General features: G+C 39.4%; 1 protein-coding gene across 6 annotated transcripts in view; it reads right to left on the reverse strand.

The window, feature by feature from the left end:
• rai14 (retinoic acid induced 14) overlaps positions 1-15848 on the reverse strand; it is a 273963-nt gene that overhangs the window by 179689 nt on the left and 78426 nt on the right. For 3 of the 6 annotated variants that reach the window (XM_043681541.2, XM_043681627.2, XM_043681105.2), the window contains exon 1: positions 11526-11649. The exons of the other annotated variants lie outside the window; for them this stretch is intronic. In XM_043681541.2, the coding sequence (XP_043537476.2) occupies positions 11526-11582 (57 nt within the window). In that variant the 5' untranslated portion in view covers positions 11583-11649. Of the gene's footprint in view, positions 1-11525; positions 11650-15848 lie in introns of those variants that run through there. 6 annotated transcript variants of the gene reach the window in all.

Here is a 15848-nt window from a genome sequence, read left to right on the forward strand (position 1 = left end):
GAACTCTAAACATTCATATGCAGGCCATTGATCTAAACTTTATTCATCATTGGAAATTTAATTTTGTCCAACCAGGTATTCCAAGACTTTGGAACTGGAATTAAAATAACATATTTTCTAATTATTTATTTAAAGTAGCATGTCTATCTGGCCAAACCCCACTGACACACATCCCCCCCTCAAATCTTCTGACCATAGCCTCCAAGCTGGTCCCCAGTTTCCAACTTTTCCAAAGCAAGCTCATTGATTCCACAGTCTTTAATTAACTACACAGCCAGCACCCAGACATCCCCATCACCCTGATCTCCAACTGACTTCACCACCCTGATCTTCAAACGCATCATTCTTTCCTCTCCCCAGACCTACCCACCCTAGCTACAAAACCCCTCTGGATGGGAAATGCATAATATAACATTAAAAACATCAAGAGTGCAGGGAAACAAGACTTTCTGATTTCCCGTGCTCTACAAGTCAGACAGGAAAACTAACATTTCACTCCGTCTTGAAGCGTTCAAGGACTGGGGAAATACATCTAAATTTATGTTATATTTATAAATATAATCCATTAAAATGCAATGACATGCCAACTTCTCGCAGTTTTGCTCCATTTGTGGAGCTGCTATACACAAGCAAAACAAAATTGAAAATTCAAGTGATATATCATTTGTTTCCTGGCTTGTGAATCCCCCAAAAATCAAACAAGCTCCAGTTTCCGACCTTGAAGGCTTGCTACGCACCTATTCACAAACAAACTAAATAACGATCGGAGTGGAATGCCACCTTGGTACGTGATGAATGGCACCTTGGCAAAGATAAACTAGAAATATTAAGTTTCAACAGGATTCAGATGTAATGAAGCAAATATATACATGTCCTGCCAAACAGACCTTTTAAAAATACACAAATACGGTCTCAAAGAATTTTGTTTTCCTAATTCACTCAGCTGAACTACCAAGGTCAAATCAGAACACAGCAACTTCAAAGAAGTGACTCAAGCTTAACAGGTTTCTTAAACTTCAGTTAAAATAGATGGATGCAATATCAATATTTGAAAAGTTAAATATTAGTTGATGGGAAAAGAGCCTGTTCAACATCAACCCAAAACTGAACATGAAAGCAGCAAAATTCGAGATAACAGAAGTGGAGAATGGAAGTTAAACCTGTACTTCCCAGATTTAGCACCCACTCTGTAAATATTGAGGAGGAAAGAGAGTTGGGGGTAATAAGATGATAATCAGATTGGAGCACCACACACAACTTAATCACTTAATGAAAAAGTAAGGATATCCAAGGGTTTTTTTTTCTCAACGCCTTTATAGGAGTTTCGGCACCACATCACAGCTCAATTTCTTCACTATTAGTAGCATTATCAACTGTTCAGCCTGCTCCCCTCTCCAAGAACCTAAGCTTGAATGCATTCTCCATTCTGCCTTTCCATTGCCTCCTTCAAGCTCCCAAAACCTGTCTCTCCCCCTTCCACCTTCAGCAGTCTGTGGCAACATCCCTGATTTGGTGTGGTAACAAACTCCAATCAATAATTTGTGAAACTCTATGGGACATTCCATGGGTGTTATACAATTACAGAAGGACTGGTAGTTGTATGTTGAACTGGATACAATGAGCTGAATCATTGTGAAGTCTGGGAAACTCCATATTGGGGCAAAAGTGCCAGTTGGAACATATTTCTGGGATTCCCTCATCTCAAAACTTTCACTTGTGTGAGTTAAAGATATGGGCTGGTGATTGGTGCAAGACTACACCTCATACTCCCAACCCGAATTCAGCCTCACTGCAGAGATAAGAATGTCCTAGTCCCTGATGTTGGGCCAGCTTTTGAAGGACTGTTGGTTCACTGTGCCTTCGGCCATAAACCATGTGGCAGAATCTTATTGATTCTAGGGCCTCAGGATCCAGAAAGACTCAGATATGTAATAGGGACAGTGTTAGCATTGTTGTTGTGTCATTGGACCAGTAATCCAGACACCCAGGCCGGTGGTCTGGGTACATGGCATAACATCAGCCTATAATAGATGGTGGAATTGATAAAAGCTAGTCTAATGATAATCATTCCTTCAGTGTTGCTGGGTCAAAATCCTAGAATTCCCTTCCCAATGGCATTGTAGGTTTACATACAGCACATTGATTGCAGCAGTTCAAGAAGGCAGCTCACCACCACCACCTTCTTAAGGGTCAGCCAATAATACGGACTCAGCCATTAATTCAAATATCCTACAAGTGAATAAAAAAACCCTACTTTATATGATCTGCCCATGTTCCTTCTTTCAAAATACACTTCTCCACATTAAACATCATCTGCCGTCTGTCTGTCCAACATGTTTATGTCCTTTGAGAGTCATACACTGCCCTCCTTAGGAGTTTAAAAGGTAAAAACAATGACTGCAGATGCTGGAAACCAGATTCTGGATTAGTGGTGCTGGAAAAGCACAGCAGTTCAGGCAGCATCCAAGGAGCTTTGAAATCGACGTTTCGAGCAAAAGCCCTTCATCAGGTCAATTGTATATCCACATGGCTACTGTCCCTTTTATTCCATAAGCAATAGCTTTTCACACAAAGTGTTGTGTGCCATTGTAATGAGTGCCTTTATAAAGTGCCATTTACACAACATCAGCTGCATTATCCTCATTGACATCGTCATCCAAAACTTTAGTCAGGCCACATTTGAAGTAGTGTGCGCAGTTCTGGTCTCCACACGATGGGAAGGATGTGGAGGATTGGAGAAGGTGCAAAAGAGGGTTATCAGGATGTTGCCTATATTGGAGTGAATTAGCTGTAAGGAGATAGAGTTGGATAAAGTTGAATTGTTTTCGCTAGAATATCACGGGCTGAGGGGCAATTTGATAGAAGTATGTAAAATTATGAGGGGGTGGATTGGGTAGATAGCCGGAATTTTTTTTGCAGGGTGAAAATGTCAAATACAAGGGGGTAAGTTTAAGGTGAGAAAGGAAACATTTAAAGGAGATGTACAAGGCAAGTTTTTTTTTTAAAGAGGTTGGTAGGTGTTTGGAATGCAGTACCGGGGAGGTGGTAGAAGCAGATGCAATAGCAAAGTTTAAGAGGCTTTCAGACAGGCAACATGAACAGGCAGGGAAGAGAGGAATATGGACTATGTGCAGGCAAATGGAATCAGTTCAGAGTGGCATCATGGTGGGCACAGACATGTGGCCTGTTCCCGTCCTGTACTGTTTTGTGTTCCATGACGCTTTGTGTTACCTACTAAAGAATTCCAGCAAATTAGTTAAACCTTTTCAGAAATCTCTCCTTAAGCATCTCACCTTTTTATTGTGTGACTACTAACTCCATCCTGAATAATGGTTTCTAGTAATGCCCCATCACTGTTGTCAAACAGACTGGTGTGTTTTGCAGGGTTTATCCTTACAACGACTATCCTTGGTCATAATGTCTGCAACTCTCCAATCCCCTGGCATCTCCTGAATCTAGGCAAAACTGGAAGATTATGACCAGTGATCCTGCAATTTCCATTCTCACTTCCTTCAATACCCTTGAAAATACCGCATCTGGCACCAATGTCTTATTTAAGTACTCAGCCTATCGAACATTTCCACGTTATCAATTCTGAATGCTTCTCATTACACAGCTTGCTCGTCTATCACCATGGCCTGGGGTTAGCATTCACATACTTGGCAATGACAGATGCCAAAGGCTCATTTAACACCTCAGCCATGCTTTTGACTCCACGTATAATACCACTTTTGGGAACAGACTCAACCTGTTTGTTTATTGACATGCCTATATAAGATTCTGAGATACCTTTTTAAGTTGGTTATTAGGAGAAAGTGAGGACTGCAGATGCTGGAGATCAGAGCTGAAGATGTGTTGCTGGAAAAGCGCAGCAGGTCAGGCAGCATCCAGGGAACAGGAGAATCGACGTTTCGGGCATAAGCCTTTCTTCAGGAATTCCTGAAGAAGGGCTTATGCCCGAAACGTCGATTCTCCTGTTCCCTGGATGCTGCCTAAGTTGGTTATTAGTCTTTTCCTCATAATCCTTCTCTGCTTCTAGAATATACATTTTCACCTCTCCACTGTAGCTACAGTATTCTTCATTGTTCTGAGTTTTTTTCTCTCTCTGATACCTGCCATAAAGCACATTTTTATCATCTTTATTTTACTTTCTATCTCCCTTGATACTCAGCAAGCTCTGGTTCATGTTATATTCTTTTTCCTTGTGGAAAGAATATACTATGACTGTTCTTGAACCACCTACTCTTTGAATACAACTGATTGTTCAGCTACAGATTTTCATGTCAACTTTTCATTCCAGTCTATGTGGTCCAGTTCTGCTTTTACCCACTGATGTTAGTTCTTTTCAAGTTAATAATATTTGTCTGGATTGGCTATTGACTTATTCCAATATTTTCTTCAACCTTGTCACTTAAAGACTGCTGTCTGCCAAATATTTCTCCTGGTTTTGAAAACCAGGTCCAACAGTGCTTGCTTTTTGAGAGAATGGACACACAGCACTATAGGAAATTTTCCTTAGCACCATCAAGGAATGATTGTACTCCCAGTATCCCAGTCTACATTTGGGTAATTAAATTCCCAATTACGACCACTCTAAAGCTTGCATCTCTCTAACCTCCTTGCAGATTTATTCCTTTACATCCTTTCCTTAAACTGTACATGGGAATGTAATTGCACCCTTTTTACTCTGGAGCTCTAGCCAGATTGATACTGTCCAAGAACCCTCATGGGTGTTGTCTTCCTATGGGTTCCTTAATTAACACTTCCTTTCCTTTCTTTCCTATAATCTTTTCCCGAATACTTTACACCCATGAATACTTAACACGGAGTCCTGCTCTCCCTTGAGCCAGATCTCTGTTATCATAAACATGCATGTTTCCAAATAGCAATGTGTCCATAATTTCACCATCTAATTGATCATATCTGTTCATTCATACATATGCACGGTAACATTAGTTTCATTAATTTCTCCCTCACTCTACTTCACCTATTAACTTTTTATTCTCTATACTATTGCGATCTGATTCTCCCAGGATTTTATACACCATGTCATTGCTCTCTAATATTCTCTTTTTGTTCGAACAGCCCCATTGTGTTAAATGTCAAGTTCACCCAACAGCACCAGCAATATATCATGCAAAGAACTCAATCCCACCTCTGTTCAGGTGCAATCTGTCTGGCTTCCACTGATGCCAGAATCAGTTCCAGTATCCCAGGAATCTAAAGTCCTCCCTAAGAATAGAATAGAATCCCTACATTGTGGAAGCAGGCTATTTGACCCATTGAGTCCACATCAACCCTCCGAAGACTATCTCTCCTATACCTGGACCTCAACCTTATCCCTGTATTCCTGCATTTCCCATGGACTGCCCTACCTAGCCTGGTGTTACGAGGCAGCAGTGCTAACCAGTGAACTATTGCACCGTTCTCTTCTACACTATCATTCCAGTCATGCATCCATCTGTGTTATCCTGCTTTTCCTAAACATCTGTGCAATCGACGCTGGGAATAATATGGAGACTACTACATTGAGATCATTCGAGCTATGTTTCTACAGAGATTGCTAAAGTCTGACTGCATAACTAAATCTCTGTTCCTACCCAATTCATTTATAGCAATATGGATCATGACTTCTGGCTGTTCACCTTCCTCAGGTAAATGTCGTGGAGTCCCTCTGTGATATCCCGTGGCTTTGGCACTTGGGAGCTAACGTACCATCCTGGCGTTACGTCTACGAGCACAGGAGTATCTGTTTCCCTAATGAATCCCCATCACTATTTCTCCTCCTTTACTTCTCTCCTCTTCTCAGTGACATAAACTTGGCAAAGATTGCACTTCATTCAGGAACCAGCACGCTTGCCATCTTCAAAATGGGAAACCAGTTGTGAGCAGTGTCCCAGAGCGCTCCTGCACTAGCTGCCTGTTTATTTTGGAATGCCTGCAGATCACTCTTCCCCTTTCTGCTCAAAGTCCTTGAGCTGCAGATCACCTGTACCAACGTGCTGTCCACATATCCCCAGCCTCAAAGTTGCCTCAGCTACTGTTGTCACTGCTCGAGCTCTGAAAGTTGGCAGCACATCCTGCCCATGTAGTCCACCGTTCACGTCAATGATGTCATATATATTACAAGTCACACATTTCACCAAAGGTTGTCAGACAGCACCTTCCAAACCCATGCCTACCAATCTCTAATGGATACATGGGAATGCTACCACCTCCAAGTTCCCCTCCAGGCTACTCACCATCCTGACTTAGATATACTTCGCCCTTCCTTCACTGTTGCCGTATCACAATCCTGGAATTCACACCCTAACAGCATTGAGGCTGTACCACAGCACATGGATTGCAGCAGTTCAAGAAGGCAGCTTACCACCACTGTCTCAAGGGCAATTAGTGATGGTCAATAAATGCTGGTCAGTTAGCAATGTCCATATCACCCGAGTGAATAAAAGAAACTCAACCGAGCTGAGCTGTCACATCCTTAAGTTATTTCCATTATTATTTCCATTATGTTAATATTACGTTGGATTGCTTTATTATATTGGCCTTAACATTCCTTAGAACTGGTGTCTCCCTGTGTTAAATCTGAGTATAGTTGTTTACTTAAGAATTAAGATTTTCTAATTTAAAAAGTGTTCAACCAAGTCAATTCTCTTGACATAACATCAATAAATGACCAAATGCACAAGATTCTGCAAAGGCAATGGGCCCTGACAACATTCTAGCTTTTGTACTGAAGACTTGTACTTCAGGCATAGCAAAGTGTTCCATTACAGCTTTGAAAGTGGCACCTATCCGTCAATGTGAAAAATTTCCCGGATCCTGTATTTAAAAGGCAGGGTAAATTCAGTTCTGTTAGTGAGTCAGGGGTTTCACCTTTTAAATGAGTTATTAAATTGCGCATCTGCCCCCACTCATAGAATTAGAAACCAGGGAAACATGGATCGACTGGAAAGGAAGAATTGAAAGATTTTAGTATTCATAAAAAATGGAGTGCTGGAAAACATAATGGGATTAAATAGCCATGGTGTGATAATCTACATCCCAGATCACTGATGAAAGTAGCCATGGGGATAGTGGATGCATCAGATCTCATTTTCCAGAATTTGTACATTCTGGAATGACCTCAGCAGATTGGAGAGTGACAAATGTAACCCCCTATTTAAAAGATGAGGGATAAAGCAGTTAATTCAAAACCAGTAAGCCTATCATCAATAGCTTGGAAAATGCTGGAACCTATTCTAAAGGATGTGATAACAGGATGATTGGAAAATACCAATGGGATTACACAAAGTTAACAGGTTTTATGAAAGGGGAGTCATGTTTGACAAAATCTGGAGGTTTTGAGGTCATAACTTGTGGAAGAGAGAGGGAGAGAGGGAGATGTGGTCTTTTTGGATGTTCAGAAAGTTTTAGTCCCATAAGAGAGGTTATTTGTGTGAAATCAAAACACATGGTATTGGTGGTAAAATACTTGAAGGGACAGAGAATTGATTAGTAGATAGGAAACAGACAGTAGGAATAAACTGGTATTTTTCAAAGTGGATGGGTGTGGTACCACAGGGATCAGGGTTTGGGCCCCAGCTTTTCACTATATACTGAATACATATCAATGATTTTGATTAGGGAATCAAACGTAATATTACCAGAATTTCTGATGACATAAAAGTAGGTGGAATTGAGTGGTAAGTAAGTAGTAAATTTGCTTCAGAGTGATTTACATAAGTTAAATTAATTAGCAAATACACGGCAGATGCATTGTAATCCAGTCAGACAGCATGAAAACTGACCCTTCAGTCTCACTTGTCCATGCCGATCAGATTTCCCAAACTAAATTTGTGTGCACTTGGCCCATATCCTCTAAACCTTTCCTATTCATGTACCTGCCTAAATGTATTTTAAGTGTTGGTAGATGTACCTGCATCTACCACTTCCTCAGGCAGTTGATTCCACACACGAATCATCCTCTGTGTGGACAAGTTGCCTCTCAGATTGCATTTAAATTTTTCTCCTCTCACTTTAAACTTGGTTTTAGGCTTAGGTTTTGAACTTTAGGTTTTGGACTCTGTCACCCGAGGGAAAAGACCTTTGCCCTTCATCTTATCTTTGCCTCTCAGAGTCAGAGATGTACTGCACAGAAATAGACCTTTCGGTCCAATTCATCCAAGCTAACCAGTTTTCCTAACCTAACCTAGTCCCATTTGCCAGCACTTGACCCATATCCCCCAAACCATTCCTATTCATAAACACATCCAGATGTCTTTTAAATGCTGTACTTGTACCAGCCCCCTCCACTTCCTCTAGCAGCGCATTTAATATATGCACCACCCTCTAAAAGACCTTGTCTATTTATCCTCTCCATGCCCTTCATGATTTTATAAACCTCTATAGAGGTCACCCCTCGACTTCCTAAACTCCAGTGAAAGAAGTTCCAGTTTATCTAGCCTCTCCTTATAACTGAAATCCTCCAGTTCCAGTAACATCCTTCTAAATATTTTCTGAACCCTTTCCAGTTTAATAGTATCCTTTCTGTAGCAGGATGACCAAAACTCTACACAATACTCCAAAAGTGGCCTCAGTAATGTCCTACACAATTGCAACATGACATCCCAACTCCTATACTCAATGGTCTGAGCAATAAAGGCAAGTGTGCCAAACAGCTTCTTTCACACCCTAGTTACAAGGAGTTTTGTAGTTGAACTCTGAGGTCTCTCCATTCACCAACACTCTCCAGTGTCCTACCATTAACTTTTTAAGACTTGCCCTTTGGTCATCTTACCAACATGCAACACTTCACATTCATAGAAATTAAACTCCATCTGCTAATCCCAAGCCCAGTTGATTGACATTGCTTTGAACTCTTAGATAACCTTCTTCACTGTAGACTATGCCACCAATTTTGGGGTCGTCCACAAAAGTACTAACCACGCTTTCTATATTGTCATCCAAATTGTTTAAATAAATGACAAACAACAGTGGACCCAGCACCAATCCCTGTGGAACACCACTGATCACAGATCTGCAGTCCGAACAACATCTTTCTATCGCCACTCTGTGTCTTACCATTAAGCCAATTTTGTATCTAATTGGAAAGCTCTGCTGGAATCCCATGTGATCTAGCTTCACTAACTAGTCTACCATGCAGAACTTTTATATGGATTTTAGCAAAGTCTATGACATGTGGAAAAGTAAGAAGTTATACACCTTAGTAGAAGATTACTATTTAAATGGTGCTAGGCTGGGAAGTGTTGATGTACAATCTTGGGTGTCCTTGTACATTAGTTACTGAGAGCAAGCAGTTAGGAAGGTAAATGGTATGGAAGAAGAGCAACAAAGTTTTACTGCAGTCACATAGAACCTTGGCAAGACCACAACTGGAGTAGTGTGTGTAGTTTTGGTTTCGTCACCCAGAAAAAGTATACTTGTCAAAGAGGGAGTGCAGTAAAGTCTCACCAGATTGGTTATTGGGATTGCAGATTTATCATGCAAATAGTGATTCGGTCAACTGGATCTGTATATGCTGGAGTTTAGAAAGAGGATATTACCTTCTGGATAAGAATGGATGCAGGGATGTTGTTTCTCCAGACTTGGGGCTGCCCAGTATAAGGGGAGATGGTCCCAGGATATGGGTAGGGCATCTGAGATGGAAGTAAGAAGAAATTTATTTGCTCAGAGAATGGTGAGCATGTGGAATTCTCTCCTACAGAATGCAGTGGAAGGCAAATTGCTGAGTATATTTAGGAAAGGAATAGATTTTTGAGAGTGAGAAAATGAAAGGGTATGGGGTATGAGAAGAATTGTATGGCAGTGAGTAGAGGATCGCCTATGATCACGTTAAATGGTGGAGTGGGTTCAATAGCCTGAATGGCTTACTTCTGTACCTATTAAATTTCTATCGCATGGCATTAACTCAAAGTAAGTCAGATGGTTTTGCATCTGACTTTTTTTTGTAAATATATTTATAAGCAAACTTTTTAACTTTACAAACATATAAGCTTACTGAGAAATACAATCAATAGCAAATATCAGTATAACAAAGAGAAAAAACCCCACAAATTACAATACAACTACTGTCTACTAACTACTAACCTACCCTATAATACAAAACAAACTCTAACACTGTATAAAGCAACATCAATAAATAAGTAAATAACTATTAAGTCAAAAAAAAGCAAAAGAAAACACAAAAAAAAACAAAATACAAAACAGTTATGCTCGGTGCAAAGCTCCCAAACAGAAGAACGGGAGCATTGTATATGTACCTGTATTAACTCAGGAGACCCCGTCCAGGACCCAAGACTTGACAAGCCTAACCATCCTGGTTAAACAATTGCCCTACTTACGATAGCTGACAAATTTATGTTCAAATAACTCAAGTAGGGCTGCCATGTCTTATAAAAATGGTTGGTTGTGTGGTGCACCATGTTTGTAAAAAGAACCAAGGGAATTTGCATTTGACTTTTATGCATCTGCGTATATTCAAGTTATGATATGAAAAAAGGTCTCAATTACTGTAGCTGTTGTTCCTTGTCTCTGTCAAAATATCTTGAAACAGATGTTGAAACTTGAAGTTATTTTTGTCAACACAAAATCATTTCATTTTAGAAGTGATCAAAAGAACAGGATATGATTTAAATAGAAAGAAACGGCAGAAAACTGCAATAGGTAGGGACTTGGGGGTACTTGCACATCCAACACAGAAAGCTAGTGCACAGATGCAGGTGATCAGAAAGGCGAATAGAATGTTGGTCTTTATTTCAAGGGAGTTGAAGTCTAAGAGTATGAAAGCTTTATTGCAACTGGTCAAGGTGCTGGTGTGACCACGTCTGGAGTACTGTGAGCAGTTTTGGTTCTCTTGATTTAAAGGTAGGTATCATTCATTGTAGGCAGTTCAGAGAAGATTAGCAAGGATGATACCTAGTATGGATGAATTGTTTATTAGCAAAGACTAAACAGACTGGCAATCTGCGTGCTGGAGTTTGGAAGAATGAGAGGTGATCTCATTGAAACAGGTAGGGTTCTTAAGGGGCTTGACAGGGTAAATGCTGAGAGGAGACTGCACCTTATCGGAACGTCTAGGACCAGATACCATAGTCTAAGAATAAAGGGACACCAACTTAAGATTGACACGAGGAGGAATTTCTTCTGAATGCTGAGTGCCTTTGGAACTCCTTGTCACAGAGAGCTGTGAGGGTGAAGTCCTTGAGTGTGTTTAAGGCCGAGGTAGATAGGTTCTTGATCAGTTGGGGAACCAAGAGTTATAGCAATAGCTCAGAAAAGTGGATGTGAGGAATATTGGATCAGCCATGAATCTATTGAACGGTGAAGCAGGCTTGACTGCCTGAACACCCTCCTCCAGTTCTTATTCCTTATGATCTTATTCATGTATTGTGGTGTGATACCCAGCTGTTATAAAGACAGAACTACATTATTGATTGGCATTACTTGGAAGAATAACTTGAATTTGCACACAATTTGTGCACCAGATATCTCCCAACCCCAACCAATACAAAAGATAAAAGTACATTATCTGCTTGAATTATGGAAATTGTTAGCTGGAATTTCATCATCAATGTCTTCATAAAGTGGTGTCATTTCAGTTTAGATGTCTTTCTTGCAATAAAATCCATTACCTCACATTGGACACATCTGCAAAATGCAAAAAAATCAATATTCATTTAAGCCTTTCAGGTCAAAAGGTTAAAATGGATGCGCTAGTCTGCCATTGTTTCAGCCTGCAATGCTCTTACGCCTTACAATTCATATTTAGCACATAAAAGATTTTAGAGGATGTGGCTTTAAATTTCACATCCCTTCCCTGAAACCCGTCATTAACTCTTCCCAATCCTCAAGAAAATTGTCAAAGTGTCATGTTAAACCAGACAGCTCTTTGTTAACCAATCTTTTTTCATCCCCTTTAACATTTTCCCCAGTTTAGCCTGCATTTTCAAAATTAACCAGGATAATAAAAACAGTTTATTAGTTTTTGGAGACAATAGAATAAATAGTTATTAAAAGTAAAGCTAAACTGACCAACTAAATCTTGCTGCCTGAAGGCCCTTTGTAATTAATTAAACATTACAAAGCAAAATTATTGAACACTGATATTCTCTAGATTTGTGATGTAACATCTTAATATATACCTGCATAAAATTCAATAAAAACAAATTAAATAGGTCAAGATGTTAAAGAACAAAAATAGCTTTATAATAATCAAGAATAATAGAAATCATTGAGCTCAAATATTACCAAAGCTCTGACTCACATTCAGTCACAACATGTTACTTCATTGAATTAATGATAAACACAGAAATATCAATTTTGCAAATAGAAACTTCTAAAGCCAAAAACATGGAATTGTTTTTGAATATCATCTTAACTGTTGTACTTATTTCCCCAATTCTGAGGTGAAACATTGCATTAAAACTGCAGGTGCTGGGGTGGATGTGGGGAAGAGGTCAAGAAACCAACAAAGGATTTGCACTCATGTATAAAAACACAATCCAGTGTAATATTAATGGGGTACACAGTAGGTTTGCAGAAGTCATTCTTTAAGGCAAGAGGTCAAATAGAGGTTTTCCTTACTCGGCAGAAGAAACACATCTTAAATTATAATGAATGCTCTTTGAACAAGAGGTTCCTTTGCTTAGAGTCCCCAGAGTCCCACTTTGCCTCTGATTTATTGTCTTGCTATACCTTAATTCACTCGTATATAACCCAGATACAGACATTTCTATGCATTTTGATTTTACAAAAGTAAGTTCTCCCAGTGCACATTACAAATCTGCCTTAAAACATTAACCAAGCTTTGCTATACCAGTGTACAAGACCCATGAATATAAACTGCATTCAAATGCTATATTAATCATTTGACCAGCTTTAAGTATAGTACACGCATTTAACACAGTTAATTTATGTTAATTCTTAAATATATTCTGAATTTATAAGATTAATTTATAAAGATTAATAAGATTAAGTCAAGTTTATCCAATTACTCCAGAAATATTTGCAAAGTCATCAAATTTTCTTGAATGGAAACAGATTTTCAGATCACTATGTCATCCAACACACCATTGAATATACTCACACAAACCATGCTGATAAAATACATCTCCATTAACAGCCACTTCTGGTGTGCGTAATTAATGTAAATCTATCGAAGAGTTTTGTCTCAAGGGAGAATGTGAGGAGAAGTATATAATTACCAAATCAGTGACTCTGTAGTGATCCCCATCTGGCTTCCATGCTCAAGACAATGTAAATCTATTAATGATGCTTGATGGAAAGCATGGATTTGGCATCAGCTTACAAAAATGAATGGGATGGCTGTCATTTGCCATCCTCACAGCTGGATCATGCTTCTCAACGTGAAATAATTGCTCGTTACATTTGCATTATCAGCCATTGAAAACCACAGACTTTTTACAATGTTTTTTTGATGACATACAAGATCAATTTTTCACCACACTTCATGGTAAATGAAAGCAAATTGCTCAATGTGTTTACAATTCCAATAACAGTCAATTCTGCAAAGAAGTCCAAACTCTTTCTATCACCCACCCTCTAATTGCTGAGGGTAGCCTACTTATTCGAAGGCATCATTTAGTTTCTCGTATTTGTGTTTAATTAGAAAAAAGGGCTATGTGTTGGAGTCATAGTTAACATAACAATGTGCATCCTGACAATTCTGCAATTATCTGATGCAGAGCCTTAATATCTCTATGATGAGACAATGGGAAAGAGACTCTTTCTGCATGACTCTTGCTAACCTCCTACTTTTAGCTGAAAAGTTTGGTCTCAGAAGCAACCTTTACATGTGTATGTATGATATTCTGCATGTTATAGAGTAAGCATTAAGTAGTCTTTATATTTCTTTTGCTCGGCGAAAGCGAGGACTGCAGATGCTGAAGATCAGAGACAAGATTAGAGTGGTGCTGGAAAAGCACAGCAGGTCAGGCAGTGTCCAAGGGCAGGAGCCCTTCATCAGGAATGAGCTCTTGCCTTGCTCCTCGGATACTGCCTGAGCTGCTGTGCTTTTCCAGCACCACTCTAATCATATATCTGATCTCAGGCATCTGCAGTCCTCACTTTTGCATAGTTGATTTTAATCTTACTGCGAATCCTCTTGCAAGGTTGCCTACTTTGAAGAAGTTCTCCTCCTCTCGCTCATTCCTGATGAAGGGCTTTTGCCCGAAACATCGATTTTCCTGCTCCTCGGATGCTGCCTGACCTGCTGTGCTTTTCTAGCACCACTCTAATCTAGTCTCATTTTTCTTTTGTTGTCCACTAAAAAATAATATCTTTAACTTCAAAGCACCATAAAACAATAGTTTCAGGATTTCTTCATCAAATATTTACATGCCATGACCCGGTCATTATAGCTAAGTTATAGGCAGATTTAGTTAGGTTTAGTTCATTACATGATGACTTCAAAGTCACAGTATTTATTATAATTCCATACCAAATACTGTACTACATGGTAATCATAGATATATTAGGCTATAACTTATAGTCACATTCCATGTGTCATGTTCCTTTCAGAAAGACCCACGCCAAAGACTCCAAAGTATTCCCTCTAGTGTGTTCCAACTTCACCAACTCCACCATGCTATTTATGCCAATGAGGTGCAGCTTTGTGACATCATTGCAAGGTTACTCCAGGGTGCTGAAGCCTTACACAACACTTACCCCAAGCTTTTTGCATCAGTTGTCAACAATGATTAACATCAATGAGAATCAAATGAATTATCAAAATTTATTTTTACAAGATTTTCCTGGTATTACTTCTTCATTTCTTTACTCCTTTCAATGTTGTTGCCTAGCTTTAACATGTTATTTTAATGTGGAGATCAGGAAAGTCTATAAGCCTGTTTGGGAACACGAGGTGATCGTTCTCGTTGCTGATTTCTGTTACTTCAGAGATTGAATGGATCTGGCTGAAAGATCTGGCTCCCTGCCTCCATTCCTGATGAAGGGCTTTTGCCTGAAACGTCGATTTTCCTCGGATGCTGCCTGACCTGCTGTGCGTTTCCAGCACCACTCTAATCTAGACTCTGGGTTCCAGCATCTGCAGTCCTCACTTTTGCCTTGTGGTCTTATAGCTCTGGGATGTAATGAGAATTATGAAGTGGTTATATTACATCTCTACCATTATGAGTTTCTAATGCCATTGATATTTTCCTTAGAAAGAAATTAAGTTCTCTAGTCTTACATCATTACTCCTCCCAAGAAGTTGCTAATTCCCTTGCAGTATCAACCTGGTCTTTAAGATTCTGACCAAGACATAAATGTACATGTTGCATTAAAAACAATAGAGAACAATAGATTGCAGTGCTGAAAAGCAGTGGCTCAATGTCATATTCTCAAAGGGATGGGTAATAAATATTGGACCAGCCAGTACTGCCCACATTCTATGAGTTAATTAAAAAATAAATAATCAATTTGTTGTTCGTACTTCAGAATATAGCATATCTTCAAGTATTACTAGGCTGTTGTTGGAGCAGGGCTGATCAGTTTGCCTTCACTTGTGTGATATTTGGACAAACCTATGACAGAACACAAGTTAGGACTTTGTGTTTGACTTTACCACGGAGAACATTCGTCAGACGAACGGTGTGTCTATTTTGGTCTATTGTGCTTTAAGCAGTAAATATTACTGAATGTTCTGAATGAAGTGGAATCCTTGCCATATGAAGCTTCTTCAATAATTTTCTAGATATTGTGCGAACCACTACTTGGACAGCTTGTTCTACAGTCAGTTCCTCCTTTAATGGACAAAGCTCAGTAGTTGAATGTTCTAATCGGCAATGAAAATTCTCTTGCAAATAAACTCTTATTGCAATTTCCAA

Source organism: Chiloscyllium plagiosum, unplaced genomic scaffold (assembly GCF_037043375.1).
Source record: "Chiloscyllium plagiosum isolate Xiang-an unplaced genomic scaffold, Cpla_swu_hap1 HiC_scaffold_1, whole genome shotgun sequence".
NCBI classification, from domain to species: domain Eukaryota; kingdom Metazoa; phylum Chordata; class Chondrichthyes; order Orectolobiformes; family Hemiscylliidae; genus Chiloscyllium; species Chiloscyllium plagiosum.